This window comes from Engraulis encrasicolus, chromosome 8 (assembly GCF_034702125.1).
Source record: "Engraulis encrasicolus isolate BLACKSEA-1 chromosome 8, IST_EnEncr_1.0, whole genome shotgun sequence".
Classification (NCBI taxonomy): domain Eukaryota; kingdom Metazoa; phylum Chordata; class Actinopteri; order Clupeiformes; family Engraulidae; genus Engraulis; species Engraulis encrasicolus.
Window position 1 is genome coordinate 12,157,608 of NC_085864.1, and position 25,000 is coordinate 12,182,607.

General features: G+C 44.7%; 2 protein-coding genes across 2 annotated transcripts in view; both read right to left on the minus strand.

The window, feature by feature from the left end:
- Nucleotides 1-25,000, minus strand: part of mpzl3 (myelin protein zero-like 3) — a 39,396-nt gene that overhangs the window by 13,898 nt on the left and 498 nt on the right. Inside the window, exon 2 of the mRNA XM_063204960.1 lies at nucleotides 12,283-12,449. Within this exon, the coding sequence (XP_063061030.1) occupies nucleotides 12,283-12,449 (167 nt within the window). The remainder of the gene's footprint in view (nucleotides 1-12,282; nucleotides 12,450-25,000) is intronic.
- LOC134453508 (general transcription factor II-I repeat domain-containing protein 2A-like) lies at nucleotides 22,302-23,635 on the minus strand. The gene is made up of 2 exons (XM_063204306.1): nucleotides 23,110-23,635; nucleotides 22,302-22,850 (listed from the first exon to the last, which is right to left on the minus strand). The coding sequence occupies exons 1-2, from the start codon at nucleotides 23,512-23,514 to the stop codon at nucleotides 22,302-22,304; spliced, it is 954 nt and encodes a 317-aa protein (XP_063060376.1). The 5' UTR covers nucleotides 23,515-23,635.

Consider the following 25,000-nt stretch of genomic DNA (forward strand, 5'->3'; position numbering starts at 1 on the left):
TGATGTAGTGTTGGTGGTCCAAGAGAGGTCGTCGCTGATGTGCACTCCAAGGAACTTGGTGCTGCTCACTCTCCTCCACAGCATCACCGTCGATGGTCAGTGGTGGCAGGTTGTTTTTGGACCCTCTGAAAGTTGACAAACAATCTCCTTGGTCTTGTTGACATTCAGCAGGAGGTTTGTTGTCTTTGCACCATCTGGCCAGCAGGTCTACTTCTTCTCTGTAGTGGGTCTCATCGCCCTTTAGTGATGAGGCCCACCAGTGTTGTATCACCCGCAAACTTCACTAGATGGTTAGTGCTTTGGTTCGTTGTGCAGTCATGTGTCAGCAGCGTGAACAGCAGGGGGGCTGAGAACACAACCTTGCGGAGCCCCCGTGCTCAGGGTCAGGGTGCTTGAGGTGTTATTCCCTACCCGTACTGCTTGTGGACTCTGCATCAGGAAGTCCAGCAGCCAGTTGCAGAGGGAGGTGCTGAAACCTAGTTTGTCCAGTTTTCTGATGAGTTGTTGTGGTATTATGGTATTGAATGCTGAAATGAAGTCAATGAACAGCATTCTCACATATGAGTCTTTATTGTCCAAGTGGGTGAGGGCTGGATGGGAGGGCAGAGCAGATTGCATCCTCCGTGGATCGCTTGGCTCGGTATGCGAACTGGTAGGGGTCCAGGGTGGGGGGTAGGGTGGCTTTGATGTGTGACAGGACTAGCCGTTCGAAGCACTTCATGATTATGGGCGTCAGTGCTACAGGACGGTAGTCATTGAAGCATGATGGTGATGATTTCTTCGGCACGGGTATGATGGTAGCAGCTTTGAAAAGTGATGGGATGACTGCTTGCTCCAGAGAGATGTTAAAGATGTCTGTGAAGACATCCTTCAGCTCTTCTGCACAATCCTTCAACACTCGGCCAGGTATGTTGTCTGGGCCAGCTGCTTTGCGTGGGTTGATGGTGGCCAGTGTCCTCTTCACACTGGCAGAGGACAGGTACAGGGGTTGATCATGGGGGGGAGGGGGAGTTTTCTGTGGATGAGTGTCATTTTGTGCTTCAAAACGGGCAAAGAAACTGTTCAGGTCGTTTAGCAGAGAGGTGTTGTTGTCACAGATTCGTGGTGCGGGCTTATAGTCTGTGATGGCCTGTATGCCCTGCCACAGGCTCTGTTCATCTCTGCTGTCTTTGAAGTGTGTTGTTATTTTGTCCGAGTATTCCTTTTTTGCTTTCCTGATGCCCTGGGACAGGTTTGCCCTTGCTGCTTTTAGGCCAGCTACGTCTCCTGCTCTGAAGGCTTTGTCTCTGGCCCTCAGCAGTCTGTGAACGTCTCCTGTGAACCATGGCTTCTGGTTGGCCCTGGTGGTGATGCGTTTTATTTCTGTAACATCATCAATGCATTTTGTGATGTAGGAGGTCACGGTGTCTGTGTACTCCTCAATGTCAATGTGGTTGCTGTGGGTGGCAGCTGTTTTGAACATGTCCCAATCTGTGGTTTCAAAGCAGTCTTGTAGTCGTGACACGGCTCCCTCTGGCCATTTTCTCACCTCCTTCAGAGCTGGTTTGGTGAGTTTTACCTTTTGTCTGTAGGCTGGCAGTAGCAGAATCGTTAGGTGGTCTGATAGGCCGATGTGGGGGATGGGCTTTGCCTTGTATGCTCCTTGTTTTGGGGTATAAACAAAGTCCAGGGTGTTTTGTCCTCTTGTTGGAAAGTTAACATGTTGGTGAAATTTTGGAAGTACTGTTTTGAGATTTCCGTGGTTGAAATCTCCCATGACCACTGTGAAGGCATCTGGGTGTGCATCTTGTTGTTCACTGATTCCCCGATGCAGCTCGTTCAGTGCCTCGCTTCTGACGCTGTTGGTGTTGCTAGGAGCGAGGTAAACTGCGACCAGTAGAATGGCGGATATTTCTCTTGGTAAATAGAAGGGTCGGCACTTGATGATCATGAACTCCACTAGTGGAGAGCAGTGTCTCTGTACCACCGTAGCATTTTTGCACCAAGCATCATGTGTGTAAACACATATTCCTCCCCCTCGTTTTTTCTCTGCAAGGGCTCTGTCCGCTCGGTGGCACGTAAGTTGCTCCAGTTGTAAAGCCGAGTCGGGTATGCCGTCGTTCAGCCATGATTCTGTAAACACGGTCACACAGCAGTTCCTCACAGTTTTGTTCGCTGATCTTAGTAGCCGTATGTCATCCATCTTATTGTCCATAGATCTTACGTTTGCCAAGAGAATTGATGGTATTGCTGGACGAGTTGGGTTGGCTGTAAGCCGTGTTTCGACGCCACCTCGTTTGCCTCTCTTCCTAATTCTGGAGCACCTCTTTCGCCGTCTCCATGTAGGCGAAGCAGACGGGTCCGATGTATGCCGCCGTAGTATCCCCAGTTCTTCCAGTGTCTCTGTTGGTATATCCAATACATCGCTTAAGTTGTCCATTCTTATCTGCAACAGCTGTTGCCGACTGTACATGCGTTCCGACATAGTTTCCGACGATAGACATTTCGAATAACACATTATAACACAAATAAACACTGCGAGTTGGGAGAGTAAGGAGTCGCTGCAGCTACGTGCGCCACGTCCAGAAGCATGTCCGGAAGCATTTGCCTGCAAAATATCTGATCTGTGGTCAGATAAGTAAATATTCATTTTTTATTTGCTAAATATTCATTTATCATTAGCTAAATATTCTTGAAAAAAAATCCCGTTCAAATTTGTGAATGGACACCATACATTGTTAAAAAACAAAACACTGGAATGACACTCTACCTTAAAGTCCTCTTTAAAAATTCTCCTACCATGTCAGTGGCCATGGCCACACTGAGATGGGGGCAGCCATGAAGCTGTCAAATCCCTGTCATCAGGTCGGGCACCATGTTGGTCACCTTGAACCTGTTGACACCTTTGGCTCTAGCAGAATCCACCAGAAGCCAGCAACCCCTCACCCCACAGTGATTTATTTCACAGGTGTCCAATGTTGATTTTAGACAGGGGTTTTTTTTTGGTGGGGGGGTTCGTTGGCGTGAGGTCTCAAGGGCTCGTAAACACCCTGCGTGAGGCCTGCTACGTGCAGCTGGGTCCAGCCGCGTGATGTCTGGATTAAGCCGTCAGGGGGGAGAGAACGAGATCAGAGACAGAGCCCCATGGGGGAGGCCTTGCTTTTCTTTTTTCTTTTTTTTGTTTGTGCCAAGTTCATCTTAAAAAGGGAGCAGAGAGACTTGACAGACACGGTCAGCGTTGTTTAAATGGTTGGATGGAGAGGAAGCACTGATCGCACGTCAGCCAGACGCAACATGTTTTGTTCAGAAGGGGTTTTTTTTATCAAGAGCAGCTTGTTGAGCCGACACGCCCTGGTAAGGATGGCGATGGGAAGAGAGGAGAGAAGAGAGAAAAGAAGGATCCTGACTCATATGCCTTCTGACGTAACAGGCTGCACTGTCTGCTCTCTCTCTCTCTCTCTCTCTCTCTCTCTCTGACTGAAACACACACACACACACACACACACACACACACACACACACACACACACACACACACACACACACACACACACACACACACACACACACACACACACACACACACACACACACACACACACACACACACACACACACACACACACACGAAGCCTGCGCGTGCACATGCGGTGCCTAGCAACTGCACTTCAAAACGACTCGCTTCTGCACATTTTCGCTGAATCCTTAACAACCTCCCTCTCAAGAGCTCTAGAGCCCATTATTATCAAGCCAGTCATCCAGGCATCCACCTCTCTACCAATCAACAACCAACCATCAACCAACCAGCCAATCATCATCTGGCCAACATCCAAACATCCACTGAGCTAGCAACACAGCTATTGAACCAACCAATCAGTATCTACTCCATGTGATGTTTTACAGTGCTTCCCTAAAGAGCTTGAGAGGCCATCATCATAAAACCAGTCATCCAGACAGCTATACCCTAGCCCAGCCAATGAGCAACCAGCCATCATCCACCCAACCAATGAGCTGGGCAATCAACGTCTACGCCATCTGAACATTTGCAGCTCAAGAGTTACGTATGCCATTATTATAACCAAACCAGTCAGCTAAACATTATAGAATCAGTCCAGCCAGCCAGAGAGGCACCATGCAATCAACCAACCAGGCTTCCAGCTATCCGTCAAACAGCCAATCAGAATCCAAGCAGCCAGACAGGCATCATGTAATCAGCCAGCCAGGCTTCAAGCAATCTGTCAAACAGCCAGTAAGCAGCCAGACAGCTGGACAAGGAGGTTCATGCAGCCAGCCAATCACGCATTCACCCTTTCATTCGATCCAGTGAGCATCTTTGCAAGCCCCTCAACACCATCCAATCCGCACGGCCTCATTAACACCAGTCACTAACGCTTAGAGTCAAGAGTGCTGCTGCCCTTTGGTGACCACTGCTTCCTGTCTTTGTAAACCAAGACACTAATGCAACACAACCAACTGACCACCACACCACTCTGCATTCCTTCTCACATCTTATTGTATATGGGAAAACAGCTTTGCCACCGCCACACACTTAATGCGAACTGGGAAATGCTTTCGGGGGGTAACACTTAATAGGTATTGACCACTACCAGAGGTCACAGTGGACTCTCCATCTAGAGAAAGGGAAGAACATGGGGAGGTAATTTGTTACATCCGTGTGGCTACCAAACCAGTTGGTTTCTAATGGTGCCACTACATGCCTTCCAATCCCTACCACACTCCATGGCTGAGATGCCCTTGAGCAAGGCACCTAACCCCATGATGCCTCAGGGATTGTACCGATACCCTGTAAATAACTGTAAGTCACTTAGGATGAAAGCGTCAGCTAAGCGAAATGTAATGTAAATGCAATGTGTAATGTAAGTGACTATGGATAAAATGTGATGTAATGTAATGCATGGAATGCACATGGAAGGAGAGAAAATAAGCGGATCCTTCAGTACTGGGTCGGTAAATGAACCATGGGCTACCTCATGTATTTTGATTGGAGAGGGTGATATTCATTTATAAATGTTGGAGGTGTTATTGTCCTTCATATAGATTTATAGATACTCTGCTCCTCCAACCCTCCTCAATAGGACTGTGGGCCATTGACAGTAACCTGACTCACGCCATCTGGCTGCTTTTCGCCAAACTACACACAAGGGCCCAGGATTTTCCTCACACAACCATCTGAGGATCGTGAAAGTCAGAATCATTCCTGAAAAAATGAGCCACTCAGGATCGCTGGGTGGGATTCTCCATAGATGGGCACCGTTGTGGCTCTCCTTCCTCCTGTCATTCTCATGGGTCACAGGTCGAGTTAAATGTGAAAGGCTGAAGTGGCACGTCAGTGAGGATGAGGATGGGTTGTTTATCCAATCACATGCAAGGATTTTTTGATAAGGGTCATCATTCTGCCGGTTGTGGAGGATACCCAGATGGTATCATGAAGATGAAGGCGAAACATACCAGCTGGTGAGATTCAGGTGAAATCGACTGTAGGGCAGCAGAGGTGTTGCCCTTATTCAGTTAGCAGCTCTGTTGAACATATATACTGGATGGTGGATTTTTACTTTCTTCAGAGCGTTCCACCTTCGCCCTCTGGTTAACAATGAACAAAGTATCTAGAGTAAAGGCAGCAAAACTTCAGCCGGGAAGTTTTTAACGAAAGGAAAATGCAACTTTTGCTGACTCTCTGACTTCACCCCATAGCATACCGGGCCAGACCTGGAGCCGCCCACTCCATTTCAATATTAGATGGAATTATTAGGTCCACTTACACCGCGACAACTGCAGAGAACGCTCAGATGAAATACTTGTGCTTTTTTTTTCTCCTTCCCGTCTTTTTTTCTTCTCATGGACGCCATCGCCATCGCCGACTCAGACTGAGTCTGAGTGATTGTTCATAAACCCTGGGCCTCAACGCCAATCCAATCAGTTGTGAAGCACTGAGAGGCCTCACATGACATCATCATTTCCAGTGAGTGATTCAATTATGGAAAGTGCCCACTGGAGTATGAGCTGTACGTGCAAACAGTATTTTAAAGCACTTATTGCCGCTCATGATGAGCGTACACTTTTAGCATGTCACTCCAGTTTTTTTTGGCGTAGTTGGAGTTTAACACTCCAAAAATTGGTCCTACTGTATGGCCCGACCTGGTGCTTCAGTGAATAGGACCAACAAGCGCTTTTTAAAACACTAATCAAGTGTCATCGATCCAACCCACATTAATGGTGTGCTTCGCTCATTCAGGCAAATACTCTAAAAATATGCTAATAGTAAAGGCATGCTACTTATCTGCCGAATGAATGAGTGAATAAATAAATAATTAAAGAGCTCCTTTTTAAAAAAACATGTAACTTTCCATGAGAGAGAGCAAAAGCTTTTGTTTAAGAGGATGATTAAAGAGGTCAGGGTGGGGTGGCGAGTTTGCTGACGACATATCCCCATTGCATCGGGAGCGGCGACGCGTCTGACTGGGGTATTCAATTTAAAATATGATTCCCCTCTGGCAGCGACGCAGATAAGGTCACGCTGGGTGAACGCCATTAACCTCATGCTGACTTTACAAAGTAGAAGATTTAACACGACAGACACAAAAAAAGAAAAGAAAAGAGACAGAAAAAAGGGTGTCGTGACAGGAATACAAAATGCTATTTGTTAATATTAAAATTATTTTTTTCTGTCCTAACAATGTGATGAGGTTGACAGTCTGGTTAAGCATACTTAACCTTGTGCTGACTTTACAAAGAAGATTTAACAAAACAGAAAAGAAGAAAAAGAAAAGAAAGGCTCGTGTCAGGAATCCCAAATATTATGACATTTTTTCAAAATAATGACACAGCTCTAAGATATGATTTTTTTTCTCTCTCTCTCTGCACTAACAAGTGATGAGTCAAGAGTCTGGTTAAGCATACACTACTTAACCTACTAGAGATTTCACAAAGTAAACAATTAAGTAAAGTAAAGAATAACACAACAGAGACTAAGAAAAGAAAAGGAAAAAATGAATATGAAATAGGAATATGAAAGAAATCCCAAATATTACGCAGCGTTTGTAATGATGGCACAGCTGAATGTCATGATTATTGCCCTCTGTACTAACAACATGATGAGCACAGTCTGGTGAAGCATGCTGACTCCACAAAGCTTTCCCAAAACAGAGAAAAAGGAAACAGAGAAACATGAAAATGAAAAAGGAGACACGTGACATGAGTGCAAAATGTTATGTAATTATATAAAGACGATGTTCTGTGTCATGATCTTTTCCCCTGTACAATGTGATGAGTGAGTGGGTAAGCACACTTAACCTCCTGCTGACTTTACAAAGAAGAGGAAGCTTTCACACAAGACACAAAAAGGAAAGAAAGAGAGAAAGAAAGAGAGAAAGAAAGAAAGAAAGAAAGAAAGAAAGAAAGAAAGAAAGAAAGAAAGAAAGAAAGAAAGAAAGAAAGACATATATGTGACCAGAATCCAAACTGTATGTTATGCATATTTCCAGCTAATGACACACACGCACAGTGTTGCCAGATTGGGCTGTTTCCCGCCCAATTGGGCTGCTTTGGATGGCCGTGTGTGGGAAAAAATGGCATTTAGCAGAAAAACCTGCCCAATTTTTGCCATAGAAATCAATAGAATTGGGCGGGATTTTGTGCTTCTAGGCGGGTTTTGAGCATTTTTTGGGCTGGAAATCATCAGCCTCATCTGGCAACCCTGCACACGCATGCAGTCATTATTCTTGCTGTACCAGCCATGAGTGAGTGGTGAGTGAGTGATGAGTGAGTTAGTGGGTCATCAAACTTCGGAGAACACTTCCGGCTCTCATGAAAAATTAACCATGAAAAAACACAGATAGATGGATGGCGTATGAACTACGCCGACATCCTGTGGTCACTTATGCATGGCCACAAGTCATCCAGGCGGTCACTTAATGCTAAGATTTACTGAAACCTCTTACTGTCTCTTCTGCATCCGCCTAAGTGATACTCCTGTCTCGACCCCCGCGACCCCAGATTTAAGGCTGCCTGGCCCCTGCGGTGCATGTCATGGAGACTAAAGGGATGCCCATTTTCCCCCACAGGCATTTTCTCCCACATACTGCAGCACCACTGCAGCAGCATAACAGGCGATTTGCACTGGCCTGGCGTATTCTTACTCTTCTCTCCTCCTCCAGAAGCCTACACGTACGTGCACTGGTGTGACCCGGACAGTGTGATAAATCAGTTGTAAATGTGCCCTCATCACCAGCCTGGTGCACTCTACTCTAACTCTACTGTGTTTTATTTGGCTCTCAACCGTTACATTTTCCATTAGCCAGCTGGTTCGTGGCAATGGAGACCCTTTGCAGTTACATCTCCAAAAAAGCAAACTGGTTTCCAACCAACAAACAGATGGCCCAAACAGCAGACTAACCTCCATCATACTGGCATTATATTCTGTATGTTAGTCACCTCCATGTTCCAGTTCTCGTTGCAAAACGCTACCAGAGAATGTTGAAAATGAAAAGGCTATTTTAGATAATCTAAATCGAAATTGATAGCTGTTTTTTTTCTAGCACGAAAAGACGATTATAACTTTCCAACCTCAGATTTAGGACTCCCTGGCCCCTGCGGCGTATATCACCAGGACTAAAGGGATGCCCATTTCCTCCCAACAGGCATACTCCCACGCTCAAGCAGCACCACAAGTACAGGAAAGGATAGTATAGAAAACAGGGAGCAGCAACAAGACAGGCAATTTGCACTGGCCTGGCTCAAGCCTACTCTACTCTTGTCCTGCACAGCATGCTGCAGTGAAGATGGACAGTGTGGAAAACCAGTGGTAAAAGTTGCCCTCATCACCAGCCTGCTATAGATGTACTCTACTCTACTGCAAATACATTCTAAAAAGCATCCTGATTATATTTATTGTGGATTGCATGTATTGCTGGACATTGTACCTATATGAATTATTACTTATACATGTTTGTTTGTTTCTTTGCATCTGTGGGCTGTTTCCAGACAACATCTCATTAGTAGCCTGTGAAATGCTGCTTTGCATGATAATCCCAATCTGAAAGACAGCAGGACCCAAAAGCAGGGTCCTGAGTGAGGGAGATACTTGCACAGTGACCATAAAGAACTTCTACTCTACTGTATTTGACTTTTAATCCGTTTTGTTGTCCATTAGCCTCGGTAATGGGGACTCTGTTTTTAGTCACAGCTTTCTGGCAAGGTTCCAAGTGAGTACCGCCAGTGCGAGAAACGTGACTCAGCAGACTGCCAGCCACTGATTGAATAAAAAAGGAAACACTCAAAAAAGCTAACTGGTTTCAGACCAACAGACAGATGGCTCAACCAGCAGACTGACCATCATACTGGCATATAGTCACCTCGAAAACTCCGGTCCTCTAAGCCAAATGTTACCAGATAATGTTGAAAAAGCTAGATAATGTACCGGGTGTCCGAAAAATTATACACACAGTTGGCATGTAATTCAAGCGACAAAATTATAATTGTATTTGTAAATTACATGAATCTTCATATACACTACACCTGCTTTGATCTATTTAAAACGTTTATACCTTTTTTCGTGATACCCTGTAGATTGAAATTGATCATTGGTAGGCTATTTTGCAAACATGAAAAAAGATTATAAGGTCAAGTCTTTAAAAATCAAGAACTTTTCAAGCTGGCCCAGGTCAGCTAGTGGTGCTGGTAGTGCAACAGAGTGTTCATCCCTGAGGTAGCACATGCGTGAATAATCTATAAATTAAATCAACATTTACTCTGCATATTTGTCGATGGCAGTGGAAACGCCCGTTTAGCGGAAGTAATTGCATGAGCAAACAACCATTTGCATGACTCTCAAGCTGACTGTGCTAGATTTGGAGGCCCTGCATCTTATACACAGCAAATATATTCAAAAGGTGAGAACAGCGCAAAGGTTTTCTACACGTCTGTGTGCAACATATTCACCATTCAAAGCTACAAACTTCAATGCTGTCTTTTGGTGTCATGGATGAGGAGGCACTTGTAGGCCTATCTGGTACAGCATCACACCTTTGAAGCTGCATCAAACAGTGAGACTGACTCTATGACTGACAGCTGTCAGTTGCAAAACTGAGGGATGGAGGCAGGGTGGGTAAGCAGAGAACGAGAGAGCGAGAGAGTGAGAGAGCGAGAGAGCGAGAGAGCGAGAGAGCGAGAGAAAACAACGAACAACCCTGAGAGAGAGTAACCAGGAGAATGATGAGGAAAGAGCAAGAGAGAAAAAGAAAGTGTGGTAGAAAGACAAAGTGAGAATAGGAGAGAGAGAGAGAGAGAGAGAGAGAGAGAGAGAGAGAGAGAGAGAGAGAGAGAAAGGAGAGAGAAAGATATAGAGAGAAAGATAGAGAGAGAGAGAGAGAGAGAGAGAGAGAGAGAGAGAGAGAGAGAGAGAGCAACAACCACAGAAAGCATGACATGGGGAAGTGAGGCAGATGAAAAGGGAGAAGAGAGAGAGAGAGAGAGAGAGAGCGAGAGAGAGAGAGAGAGAGAGAGAGAGAGAGAGAGAGAGATGTCAGCTGCAGGCACACACCACACCACACCACACCACACCACACCACACCACAGGCCTGACTCTCTAGCAGCTGGTGCCTCATATGACTGACTGTGAAAACAAAATGCAAAAGTGTCTGGAGCACGCACCCTATAAAATCCAGATCGCTGAATAATAATGCAGTTCACAGGGGTCCAGAGGCCCACAATTACTGTATTTCTCAGTTCCAACTATGGACTTGGAGTCTGGAGCTGAGTGCTGTTTTTGCAGCCTTGTTACTGCGTCATGTCACACAACCCGTCTCACCAAGTCCTCTCCCCGGGGGGAAAGTCATTCCACATTTAAAACTGAAACAGTGTCTGTGACTCGTTCCCAAGGGGTGCTACACCACACACACACACACACACACACACACACACACACACACACACACACACACACACACACACACACACACACACACGCACACACACACACACACACGCACGCACGCACACACACACACACACACACACACACACACACACACACACACACACACACACACACGGCCTGCATGCATGGCACCCTGAAACAAACATACTAGTCCATATATAGCCTCCTTGTTTTCCCTCCACATGTCAGCTGGAGAGACAGACTGAGAGAGAGGGGGATAGAGAAGAGAAGAAAGGAAAAGAGAGGGAGAGAGAGATGGTACCCAAGTGATGAAGATGAAGAGGAAGACATGGTGCCAGGATTAGAAAGTCAGAGAGAAATGAGGGAGAGAGAGAGAGAGAGAGAGAGAGAGAGAGAGAGAGAGAGAGAGAGAGAGAGAGAGAGAGAGAGAGAGAGAGAGAGAGAGAGAGAGAGAGAGAGAAACAAAGTGTGCGTGGTGGGGGGCTGTTGGGAACATGTCAGTCCTGGGGGGCCATTTATGTGTAATTAGCCACATACAAACACAGGCTGGTGACGAGAGAGGAAGCTCTTTGGCAGAGCTGCTGCTGACGTGGTGGGGGGCAGCTAACAAGTGACAGGTAAAACGTGACGGCTCTCTGTGACGAGACAGAAAAAGCCTTTCGACACGTCTTCATAAAATGGCTACCTGCATGCACGCACGCACACATGCACTATACACTTAACACACAATATATTACCGGTATATTAATATGACAGCTCTTGTTTTCACAATAAAAAAAACATCTTGTTTCGTGAATATCTCCTATATGAAATTTTGCGTTGCGAGTGCCTGGTGCATGCGTCATAAAATGTAGAATACATAAATGTAGCATGTCTGAACGAACATTGCTTTTTTATTTATAATGCCGTGGCGGGTTAAAGTGCTGTGACGTCAAAGAGACATTTTCAAATAAAAATGAACAAGAAGACTGTAGATCGGGTTTGGAAGCTTGACGTGTAGGACCACCTGACCTCATCATAGGTATTTAGATACTCAATCTAGTTGGTTGAACAATATCATACAGGGCCACAGGGCAAGACAATGATAGGGCATCCACCACTAATAAAGGAGGGCCCTGGGTCCTGCGGCAAATGCTCTGCTAGACACCGCCCCGACCCCCCCTGGCTCCACCCTTTACTCAGTAGTACCCACAAACATACACTACAAACACACTAACAAATTAAAAACAAAAATGTAAAAATAATTTCGTCATTACGGTTTGTCGCGTTCCACCGTCGTAAGGCATGTATGACCAGGATGACCTCATCATACATATTTATATACTCAATCGCACACAAATAAAACAAAAAATAAAATAAAAATAAAACTTTTGTCATGAAGTACTTACGGTTTGTCGTGCTCCGCCATCGTTGGGCGTGTAGGACCAGGTGACCAGCATGCTGCTGGTGACACTACTGGTGGAGGAGAAGGAGCACGGCAGCGTCACGTCATCGCCCAACACCGCACTGACCTCCGAGGGGGCCGTCACCTTTATACACGACACCGAGGACAACACTACAGGGCAGGAGAGGAGAGGAGAGGACAGACATTTTATTTTCTTGTGTTTTTCTTATGTTGGTTCCGTACTGTGGAACAGGTTACCTGGCCCACTCAAAATGGTTAAAACAACATGACTAGAGTGTCAACATTATGTGTCAGGGGATTTCAGAACCATTGTAAATGTATTTCTTTTAATGCATTTCTTGTTTCTATGTGTTCTGAATGACTGTGGTGTATGTTTAAGTAGGTATGTACCGTATGTGAGTATGTGTAAGAATGCCATCATATGCCCTCACCTGCTATCACATAAGGGACCACAATGGAAATAAGTCTTAGGGTATTTTGTGTATATCCATGTCTATTTTGTTTCTTTTAATATATGGTTACTGTTGCTTCATTCATTTAAAGGAGAGGAGAGGAGAGGAGAGGAGAGGAGAGGAGAGGAGAGGTACGAGGGGGAGTGGAGGAGAGAAGAAGAGAGGAGAGGAGACGAGAGGAAGAGAGGAGTGGAGAGAAGGAGGAGGAGGAGGAGGAGGAAGGATAAAGAGAGGTTGAAATAGAAGGAGAGAGGAAATGTAGAGGAAGAGAGAGGTGAATGGAGAAGAGGAAGGGGAAGAACAGAGGTAAAGAGAGGTGAAAGGAAGAGAGGAAGGAAAGAGGAAGACAGAGGGGGAGAGATATAGAGAGGAGCAGGGAAAGGAGGAGGGAAGAAGGAGAAATGGAGGGAGAGCAAGAGGAAAGGATGAGGTAGAGTGAGTGATAGGTGAAAGGAGGAGAAAAGAGAAGAAGGAGAGGTGGAAGGGCAGAGGAATGACATGAGAGGAGGAGAGGTAGATAAAGAGTGAGTGGAAGAAGGAGAGGAAGGGGGGAGGAGGGGCAAAGTGTTGGGTAAACTGACAGGGAGATAAAAGAAAACAAGACACGACGCAGACAAAAAAAGATGACAGTGAGTGCAAGTTACCATATGTCAACAAATGGTAAAGAAAAAAAAACAGAAAGGCTTGCCACAACGTTCACAAATAATGTGTTATGGTTGCAACATGATCTACATGTAACAGAATACATGTATCTCCCTTCTAATTTAATTTATCCATCGTGCAATCTCTCTCAGGGCCATTAACTAATACCAATAGCATCTCTTTTCAGCCGCACACTCCCCCTTCTTCCAACTCCAAGTGTTTCAGAGTGTTTTTGTATGTAGCAGCATTGAGTCAAGGCTGCATGTACACTCCGCGTCTAAAGAAAGGCGACAGAAGGCCTTGAGGAGTCCAATTCAACGTTGTCCTTCCACAAAAAGGGTCTTAGTTACATAGACACACACACAGATTACTGGCAAATTCACAAAATTTGTATGACAGTGTTGCAAGTCACCAAGGAAACCAAAAAAGGAGATATCGTGGATTCGAGACAGAAGATGACCTTGCATGTCAACCATCAACACGGCTGTGTGTGTGTGTGTGTGTGTGTGTGTGTGTGTGTGTGTGTGTGTGTGTGTGTGTGTGTGTGTGTGTGTGTGTGTGTGTGTGTGTGTGTGTGTTTGTGTGTGTGTGTGTGTGTGTGTGTGTGTGTTTTCATCAGCTTCTGTGCATATGTGTGTGTCTGTGTGTATGGGCGTGGTGAGTAACATACATGGCGGTCCCTCTGAAGTTCTCATTTCTCATCTGTGAGCGCCCAGGAGAAATATGAGGGTATGAAATATAGTGTTCCAGACACTGAAGGGAGGACAGCTAAGAGGACTCTTTCTGTCTCACTCTCTCTTCCGCAACGCCAGTGGTTCCCAAACCTTTTCAGCAGGGATTTCTAGCAATATTAGCGATCTAGCTATATTAAACTCTTGATGGAAAATCTAGCAATATCAATGGACGAAAAAATGCCTCTGCATTAATATTGCTAGATTTTCCAGTAACAGTTCGTCCATCAATATTGCTATGAATTCAAGTGAATGCTGTTATTAATCAATTCATGATATTTAATCAATTTATGGAACTATGTTAGCCGTTGTCCTGTGGATTTCCTGTTTTTATGCAATGTTCCTTTTGTCCGTGACCCCCCCTAGGAGTGCCGACCCCCAGTTTGGGAACCACTGCACCACACAATGTTCTTTTTCCTGGGTGGTGCTATTATTTGCCTTTCTTTTCCCCATCGGTCCTTTTGTCTTTCTGTATCAAGTGATTTTCTATAAGTCCTTCCTGTCACATGTCTGGTATGCCCTTATCCAGTCAGACAGTGATAACATACAGTAAGTAAGGACACTGTATGACACATGAACTTGTATTGACTGGCAAATATCTGTGACTCAACGTGTACGGATCCCAGTTAATTGTGATTGGCATCATTCAAACACAAACAGCCGAGTGAACCCACTACACTTTAATGACTCAAGTCATGACTCATGGCTCATGGCTCGCTCTCATCAGCTGATGAGGGTGATCAAAAGTCTCTGGAGTAAACGATAGTAAATGATAAATGGCTAGGGCAGGACTATAGGCTACTGATAATGATTAAAGGGGTTGGTTATAAACCAGGACCGTCGTCTCATTCCCTTTTACACACAAACATGACTGCAGGAGTCTGTGACTGACTGGCAGCGTTTTTTTAAGAAATGTGGTGGCTCAATGCATCGCTCCATAAACTGCTCCGTTATGACTTGGCTGGTGGATCATCATAAATAATTCTCATTAGCCTGCAGGCCCTGGTCTATAATCTACTCCATACTGCATGTCAGCAGTGATCCCGAGTCCCAAACATCTAATTTAACATTCCCCAGGACCCAATCCAAACATACGCCATGGAGCACAAGCAAGCAACGTAACATGGCTGCATGTTGCTGAGCAAGATTCGCTTGCTGTGTTTTTGTTTTTTTCCCCTCTCTCTCTTGGCAGGGCCGCTGATGGCTTTGGCCGGGCCCAGGACACAGTCATCTGAAAGGGCCCCCCACACCACTTGATAGGCAGCGAGGACCACATTCTGGGCCTTTCCTCTCCTTGCTGGGCCCAGAGCAACTGAAAACGTTTGTCCGCCCCTGTCTGCTTGCCTGCTCTCGGCCTGGCGGGCCTGAACATAATTTTCCAGCTGTGAGAAATGACCCAGTGAAGGAGTTGCAGCCTCCCCAGGGATTTGTGCGAAAGCTGTGCAGCGGGTTGGTAAGTCTGAGATGCCTAGCTGGAGGTAGGCACAACTTAAAGACATCCTACACTTGCTGCACCACTGGGCACTAGTGTTGTGACATTCATAAACAAATCGATTCTTTTCAACGGTTCCTAGACGTGAACATTGGGAACCAAATCCCAAATCCCCGACTTTTAATTCATTTTTCATTCGATTTGACTTTGTGAGTACTTTAATTTGGGGGTCTGCCTCAGAGAGTGGCAGTGCAGTCTTTAGAAGGATGAGGACAATCAGCTGTTGTTTAGACAAAATTACCTAGAGGGGGACTAAGGATACTATCGTCTTAACACTGAATAAATCACTAAAAAAAACGTTCAAAAGAGACAGTTTTTGAACGGCTCTTAAATAGGAACGAGCCACCATGATCTGGATCCCATCAAAGAGCCACAAATCCCATCTCTACAGGGCAGATACAGGATTCTGAGCCCCCTCTCTCCCCGAGGCTTGGGACAACTAACCCCTTTGTCTCCTCGTCAGTTTCCCTGTTAATTGCTGTGTCTATGGTGCACACAGCATCATCATACAATTTAGACACACACTTCTCACAAAAAATACAAGATATAAAATATCGAAAACTGAATATTCAAAAAAGATTTTACAATTAGTCACTTTACCTCGTTCCCTAACGTTTGCTATAATAACATTTTCAGAGAATGATGTATTTGGTTCTTGAGTGATTACAGAGATCACACAGTTCTCTTTTGGCCTGAAGACGCCTCAGTCACTCTGGAGAGGAGAGCAACTGCCATAAGCAACTGATCTTTTTAACACCTCTTTTTTGATGCGCCAATGACTGAGATGAATACTTATCTCTCTAGACATACACTCTCTAATTTGATAGGAGGTGGTGAGCAAAACACCACCTGAAATTCTGGAGCGGTGCTTTGCAAAATTAAGGAGTGGCACAGTACGCTTGACATTCAGAGGGTTGGCATGCTGCCAAAGGTTTTCATATTGAGAGACTTTAATGAATCGTGAATAGCACAAGTCTTAGGGAATATTCACACTGATATTCTAAATGTCTCAACATGTATCCACTCTGAGACACTATACACAAGGCCATCTCTCATAGTAACACTGTGTACCTGGAGAGGCACAAGCTTAACAGTGCAGAAAAATAAATAAATAGCAGTGATGGTGCATGCCTTGCATAACTGTCAACAACCCCCTTTCTGAGAAAAAAACAACAACAACAAAGAAACAATGGCACTGACTTTTTATGGAGCGGTTGATAAGCTTGATCATCACTGAGCCTCACAACACAGGGTCCTATTTATGGGTAATGTTATTTCACCTTGGCCTTTTAAAAATGCTTTTATAGAGGTTTATTTCCCGTTTCCTTCCTCCAAAAACCCCATTGGGAATGTGGGACACAGACTGGGCAGAGGGCATCTACTGCAGTAGTATATCTCAAACAAGATGAAAAGCGCTTTCAAGTGGCAGTACCCATCAATGGTTCAGAAAGCTCTCCCTCAATATTTTTGCTGACTTTTGTTATATGTTCTACATTGATGATTAAACTCAAAGTCTTCAAAAAGCATGTTCTGAAACTGCTTCCCTTTCATCCACAGCCTATTCAAACACACAGCTGGAGGTTGTCAGTATTCCTCTGCAACCCAGAAAAGAAGAAAAGGAAAGGACAATACTGAGTGTCTTGTTACTAAGCATGTTTCCTCTCTCATCCAACATCGTGGGCCGAGCTAAAACCTGAATACTGAATTCCCGAGCCAATGCATTTCTGTATGGTCATTTGTATCACACTTGTTTGAATATATGACATCTGATTTACTGTACACTGTGCTAAAAGCTAATAGTAGCAGCAGACTGGCCAAAATGCAACTGGTCAGTGAAGAATTATTAGTACAGCCCTGAAAGTCCATTATGCACAATATCCCCTTCTCAACTGCTCTTATTGTCTGCACCAACCGCAAAAAACATCATGCACCTACACACACAAACACACCACCATTACTGATGCCACTTTCCACAGTGCCATATAGTGCGACATCTGTGATGATTAACTCCTAATCAATTGGCTATCACACAGGGGGGTGGCAGTGGGAATGAAATCTAGTTGCTTCGACTGTATAGCTTCGCTAATGAGGAGGAGGAGGAGGAAATCGGAAACAACAAGGGTAACATGAGGACGTTGCTGATGGAAATACACAGTAAAATACAAAAAATAAAAATAAATAAATAAAAAGCCCAAAAAAATAAAATAAGAATCCAGTGTTTTGTGACATGTTTTTCCCCTGGGTTTCCATAGATTGCCAGCAACACTGTGGTATTTAGGGCCTAATGCGTTTTATTCTCCATAGGCAACAGCTCAGATTATGACAAAGGGGGTCCTTAGAATGTGTTGCTGTATCTCATATAGAGACTATAATGAACACATTTTTCTGCTTTAACCGTATAGTTAATGTGTGAACCTATTATCCAGAAAATAACATACTCTCAATTGAGTTCAGCTATAATTTTACACACCGTGTATGAAGTTGTGTGGCCTGCAGTCCATTTGTAATGCAAATTGGTCATGTGAGGATACTCGAGCAGTGTGCAATTTGGGAAGCTTGGGAATAGCACAGTGACAATGTGCAGACTGAGGACTTGCGTGGGAATAGCTAGCTACACTCCTCTGATGCAACCTGCACTGTCTATAGCTTTGCAACATCACCACAGGATACTTCATACTGATTTTAATCTACTTAAGCAAAGGTTGATACTGCACTTTGCCTTTTTTATGGAAGTGTAATCTAACAATGCTGAGAGTGTTAAAATACAGTGAAGTAAGGGGTAAGAGTTTCGAGTTTCCTTAGTAAGATGTGTCTATGTCCGGTATGCATAATTGAACTGAATTTCAACAAGGCAGCAACAGTACATACTGTACAATGCAAATAAAAGGGCTACATCTGGCCCTTCTAATTTGACAAGAAATTCACTCTTAATGACCAGCCTGTATTCGTGTAAGCTATAACGAAGTAAAATACGTTATATTCCACATAATGTGAACTACAATGAAAGCCTCTCATTCCATACTCTAATAATTGGTTCATGCACACTGTATTGCCTGTTTCACTATCTCCAAACCACTAACGTACGATAGATGCTGCATATATACCAACCTCCATGAGGTCTGTCAAAATTGTGTTTTTGTGCTTCCAGAACAAGTTGAGACAACATGTCTGCTACAGTCAGTACAGAGAAAGTCAGCCATAACTATTGCACTGGCTCACATATTCTGCATCCTTAGACAACTCCATACAAGCTCTCGAGCGTGTCCTTACCTGGAAATCAAAATCTGACAGACATACAGCCACACAACATGGCTAAGTTAGCTACAAACTTTCTAGAACCAAAACAAACTCCACTGCTGTTGCTATTCTTGTTCTCATTTTCACCCCCTACTTTCACTGCTGCATTTTAGCTTAATCGTTATTCCAAATGCAGCCTATCCTCAATCACAGTCAAGGTACAGTTTCTCTTTGCGTTTTACGACTATGTTCACCATTGTTTTACTGCCACAGTCACATTTTCTAATTCAACATCAGTCAGATTGGCTGATACAGTAAGAAAGGCATTTCCTATTCCTGAGCCATTTGCAAGCCATGATGAGGTTGACAAACCACCGCTGTGGACTGTGCATTGCCAAAGCCAGACAAATAGCCCAAGACAGGCTGCCTCTCTTGGGCTGATAATAAGGCCCTTGCAGCAGGCGTGCAGCGTGTCACGCAGCAGCCCACTTCAATCAGTAGACGACATATGCTGCTTGAGTCGGGACAGAACATACACCTGCTCAGAGAGAGAGAGAGAGAGAGAGAGAGAGATCTAAGGGTTTAGGTCTTAATCATTTCCTTCACCGTTTATGGCTATTTGCTTTTATTTTTATAACACGGCTGAATTACGGCTATATGAAGAACGCTGTATAAATAAACCTGTCTTGCCTTGCAAACACCCCCCACCACCACCACCACCACACACACACACACACACACACACACACACACACACACACACACACACACACACACACACACACACACACACCTGGCTCTGATCCAGTGTAGAGCCATTTTTTAGTGCTGCAGAATGCAGATAACTTGTGCGAGGGGGTTTCTATCCCCCCACCCCACCAATCATCTTCTCTCTTCTGAGGTTAGAGAATTCCTTCAGAGGCTGAAAAAGGGGTCGTTGTCTGTCAGCGCAACATGGCATCATAAATGTAAGTAAGATAACACGCCGATTTGAACTGTCGATCACGTTTGTGCACAACGGTTTTGCATGCCGAGTCGTGCTCCACAACGCTCTGTGACAGGTTAGGTTTAGGGATGGTTTTGGTCTGGGCACAATTTTGCAGCACATTCCCCATTTCCTTTGTTTGTTTCGCTTTTCTTGGCAAAAGTAAAGCAGCAGAAACATTTCTCTACTGACAGGTTAGGGTTAGGCATGGTTCTGGTCAGGGCACAGCAGAGCATTTTCGCATTTAGCAACAGAACTTCGGCGTGGCAACAGAAATTCGCCCACACGGCAGGAAAACCGTGCAGACCTCGTCACGTGACAAAAAAGTGCTTTTCCACAGTGTTGAGGACTCCAACTAAACCTGCAAAGGCATTGCACCTCAACGCAGAATACACTGGCCGGCGTGAGATACATACGCCTTCACGTGATGCCAGTCTGGTCTGTGACATGACACGACGGGGTGACGCACTCCGCAAGACCCCACCCTGCTATGAATATGGAGCCTGTGCTTCCTCAACCTTATCACAAACAGAGGTGAGGTGAGGTGGGCGATGACTGACTTCCTGGGATGTCAGTCTCCCTGTTTGAGACGAGACCCGGGGTGGGGGGCTGCTGGCTGCCATATTGAATTTTCCGCTAATCCGTTTGCCCTTTGTGACCTGTGCGAGTCCTGGAGGCCGATAGGTATGCAGATGCACAACTCAAGACATGCCACGGGCCCCCTCAATTAAAGCTGCGATCACCTCCCAAATCCTCGCAGTGGGTCAATACAAGGTTGCAAACATACATTACCCCTCAATAAGGAGAGCCAACGAGACGGATATATGGACACGTGTTGCATCCCTGATTAGGTCACTTTCGCTATGTGTGCCATTGGGGAGTGCGGATCAATGCACTGTTGCCAGCTGAGGAGCTGGTCAATGAGGCAGACCTGCGCACGGAGGAGGCAGTGTGTGCCTGTAGAGGGGAAAACACAGAATAATGTCTATCGCACCAATCAGACCACTGGTCCAGGAGGCACACCTACGCAGTGTGTGCTTGTGCAGGAGGGGGGGATACTGTAGGCCAGTGTTTCCCTACATGTTTTGTCTTGCATACCCCCTACGTTTTTTGTGATACCATACCTCCACAGCCCACACGCATGCTCTTACATCTCTTCCACTATCCCTGCAGTGTGTTTGTGTACATCCCCCTGGTTGGACTACTGGTCGGTGAGGCAGACCTATGCATTGAGGTGAAAAATACTATACATACGCCCACTGCAACAGTCGGAGTGCTGGTCAATGAGGCAGACGGGTCATTTTATGTGAAATCAGACAATTTGGGACCTGACCTGCACGGACTGAAATGAAAATGCGCATTTTTAGTGACAAAGTAGAACCCCAGAACTGTATTTTTACAGATCTGGCACCAATATGCAGTTCTGGGGTTCTACCATGTGTCACTAAAAGGCACATGAAGTTTCATGAAAATCCATGACAGGCCTAACCCAAAGGTGTCTGATTTCACATGGAATGGCCCAGGTGCGTTGAGGACCCAGCGTGGTTGTAACAAGGGGAAATATGTCCACAGCATCTTTGGGACAACCGGTCATTAAGGCAGGTGCAGTGAGGATCCAGTTTGGTTGTACGGGGGAAACATAATGTATATCTGGCTTCTGTCAGCTTAAAAGGTGTTGGGCTACGCGAATGTGTTATCTGAAGGCTCAGCTGCCCCTGTGAGCAACTCCCCTATGGAAGACCAATTAGCAAAAACTGGTCGTGCATGACAAATCATCTGCATGTTGTTCACTCTGAGCACAATGTTTGCTTGCGACAGTGTTATTTCCCCATGGCTGAGTGACATTTAGAAAAAACAAGGTTTCATAATGTTTTTGGCAACGACTAATATAGACAAATTATTCTGCGCTCCAACTAGCAGCTCAGGCCTAATGCAGGGTGAAATTGCTATATGTGTCAAACTTGATCCCACGTTTGAGAGATGTCAAGCCAAAGAACATGATAGCCTATCAGTGATGGTGGTAAGTGGGAGTGAGCTAGCCACATAATTTTCAGACGTCAACCATACTGGGTAGGCCTCGGGCCACCCTCCTCCTTGTGCGTAACTGACAACAGCCACCAATTAAGCCTATAGGGCAGGGGTACTCAAATAGAAATGATGAAGGGCCACTTTTTTTTTTTCAGTGACTCAAAGGGCCATTTATTGGAACCGTGTGTACGATAACGTATCGTAATATAACAACATATGTATAACATTTCAACATTTTTTATAACATTTGTTTTTATTACAATGTAAACATAAAAATATAATTTTAATTTGGGCATATATTAAAATAAATAACTAAATAAAACCAAAAATTACCCTGTTCAAGATAATAAGAAGAAAATAAAAAAACAAATAGCCTTCAGGCAGCCCACATTTTTGCTTTTTTACCAAACTATTCACATTTCTCACATGTCCCCTTTAATGGGAGAAATGGCCTCTGGTTTCTTTGGCCACTGTTTCAAACCTGGGTTGAAATGGTGTGATTGCCAGGGAGACACACTGGTGCATGTGCTCATTGGTTAGGCGACTCCGGTACTGATTTTTTATAAAGTTCATTTTTGAGAAGGCAGATTCACATCGGTATGTGGACCCAAACATTGTGAGGATGTACACTGCCATCCTCCTCAGGTGGGGGAAATTGGCCGCAGTAACCATTTTTGTCCACAGGGTGATGACGTCACACTGTGTCTCCCTCAGTGTGATATTCTCCTGCAGGTCAATCAGCTCAGATTGGAGTGCTGCAGCTTGGATCCAGGGGAATACCTGATTTGCCTCTGAAGTGAACTCTCTCATATTTCGAACAAGGAATGGGTTCTCAATGCAGAGGAGGATTTGCTTGCCAAGAATGAAGTCTTCAAATCTTGTTCTGAAATTCTCCATCATCTTCTCCACAAATGTGATGTGTTTTTGATGAGCATCTTTTTCTTTGGTCTGCTCCAAAAGTTTGGGGAAATGGAGCAATTCCTCCTGTACATAACAATAAAACATTATTATTGGCCTTTCAGTTATTGTTATTAGGTCATTGATTATGATCATGACAATGGTGATGATTGTTATTGTTTTTGTTATTATTATTATTATTAGTATTAGTAGTAGTAGTAGTAGTAGTAGTAGTAGTAGTAGTAGTAGTAGTAGTAGTAGTATTGTTATCTTTATTTCATTATTATGCCATTTTGTCATGCCATTTTAAAATAATGTGTGTGGCAGCCAATGTTTAACAGCCTACCTGCAAGTCATCCTTGTAGACCTCCAGCTTCCTCTGGAATGCCCGCACTGCTGATATCAGCTCACATACAGTGCTGCCCTCCCCTTGGAGCTTCACATTCAGATCATTCATGTGAGCTGTCATGTCTGTCAAAAATGCCACAGCCTCCATCTTTTCGGGATCGTGCAGGAACTCCAGGAATAGCTTTGCTTTTGCACTTTTTTGTTGTGACAGAAATTGTTTTAATTCGTTCCTAATGGCCCAAAACCGCTCCAGAACCTTGCCCTTGCTCAGCCATCTGACGTTGTTGTGCAAAAGTAAGTCATCAAAATCAGCACTGACCTCAGTCAGGAATGACCGCAGCAAGCGATGCTGTAGTGCAGATGATGCTCTCAGGAAATTCACCAGCTTCATCATTGTGTTCATGATTTCAGCATAGATTTCTCCAAGACTTGCACAAAGGATGGACTGGTGAATTATACAGTGGTATGATATGAGTTGAGGGTGAAGAAGCTTCAGGCGCTGAACTAGTCCCTTCTCTCTGCCAATCATAGATGGCGCACCATCAGTTGCCACTGACACAATTTTCTTCACATCAATCCCTTTTTCATTCAGCACTGCCATTATTGCATTGTAAATGTCTTCACCCCTCGTCTGCCCAGACAGGTTTGCCATGCCCAGTACATCTTCAATGAACTCTCTTTTTGACTCATCAAAGTATCTCACAAACAGCATCAACTGGGCATTATCAGTAGCGTCAGTGGATTCATCCACAGCAAGGGAAATGCACTCTGCATTTTTTATTCCATCACACAGCTGCTTTGCAACATCATCAGCCAGCATTTCAGTACGTCTGCATGTTGAGGAGTCAGACAGTGGGATTTGTTGAAGTTTGGTTTTCATATCCTCTTTTTCTTTGCCTTCAAGCAACGTGTCCATCACGTCAATCATGCATTCTTTAATTATCTCCGAATCCGTGAATGGCTTCATGTGCTTCGCCAAAACCCACGCTACTCTAAGGGAGCACTGTGTTGCCTTTTGCTGCTTTGTCAGAGAAGTGTGGAGGATTCGGTTGGATGTTTCATATGATGCTTTAAGAGCATTTATTTTTGTTGTTCTGATCTCGGAGTTTTGAGGAAATGTCTCTTCAAAATGCTTGTGTTTTGTATCGTAGTGTCGCTTCACATTGCTTAGTTTAATTACTGAGATAGATTCTTGACATATTAAGCACAGAGGGCGAGTGCTGGTTGGTGGTAGAAAGAACGCAAACCTTTCTGTCCACTCTGGATGGAACTGGCGGTTTTCGCTGTCCAGTTTTCTTTTGGGTGCAAATTTGGAGCATGCCATTACGGCTCCGGTCGGCAAACGTGTGCTGAGGGACTGTCTGTCTCGAGTTTGGTTAGGACTGGAGCGGTCTGTGGGCTTGAGTGCTATCTGTTTATCGTTGTCATGGAGGCAACCCCCAGCCTCGCATTGAGATCGCGGCGCGCGGTTTCAAAATAAGAGTCCCGGTTGAATTTTTTTTATTTATTTGTTTTAAATCATTTTTTTAAAATTCAAAAACATATCGAGGGCCATAAATATGCACCCGCGGGCCGCTATTTGAGTATGGGGGCTATAGGGCCTACCCCAAAACAGCTTCGATAAATAGCCCTCATAACACCGTGATAGAATGTAGCCTTGCCCTTTATTCACCCAAAACATAACGTAGGTTACAGTTGGTCTGTACAGCAGGGTAGTCTACATTGACGTATCCTATTATTTACAGGACAATGACTACAGAATCCGTCATGTGGTAGTTGGCCTGCCTACCAATAGCCTGCGGGTCCAACGTGAAGTCATAAAAGAAGATTGGACATCTGACTTGTTTTCATCACTCTTTATAACAAACCTATCTGACTGAATTAAGTGG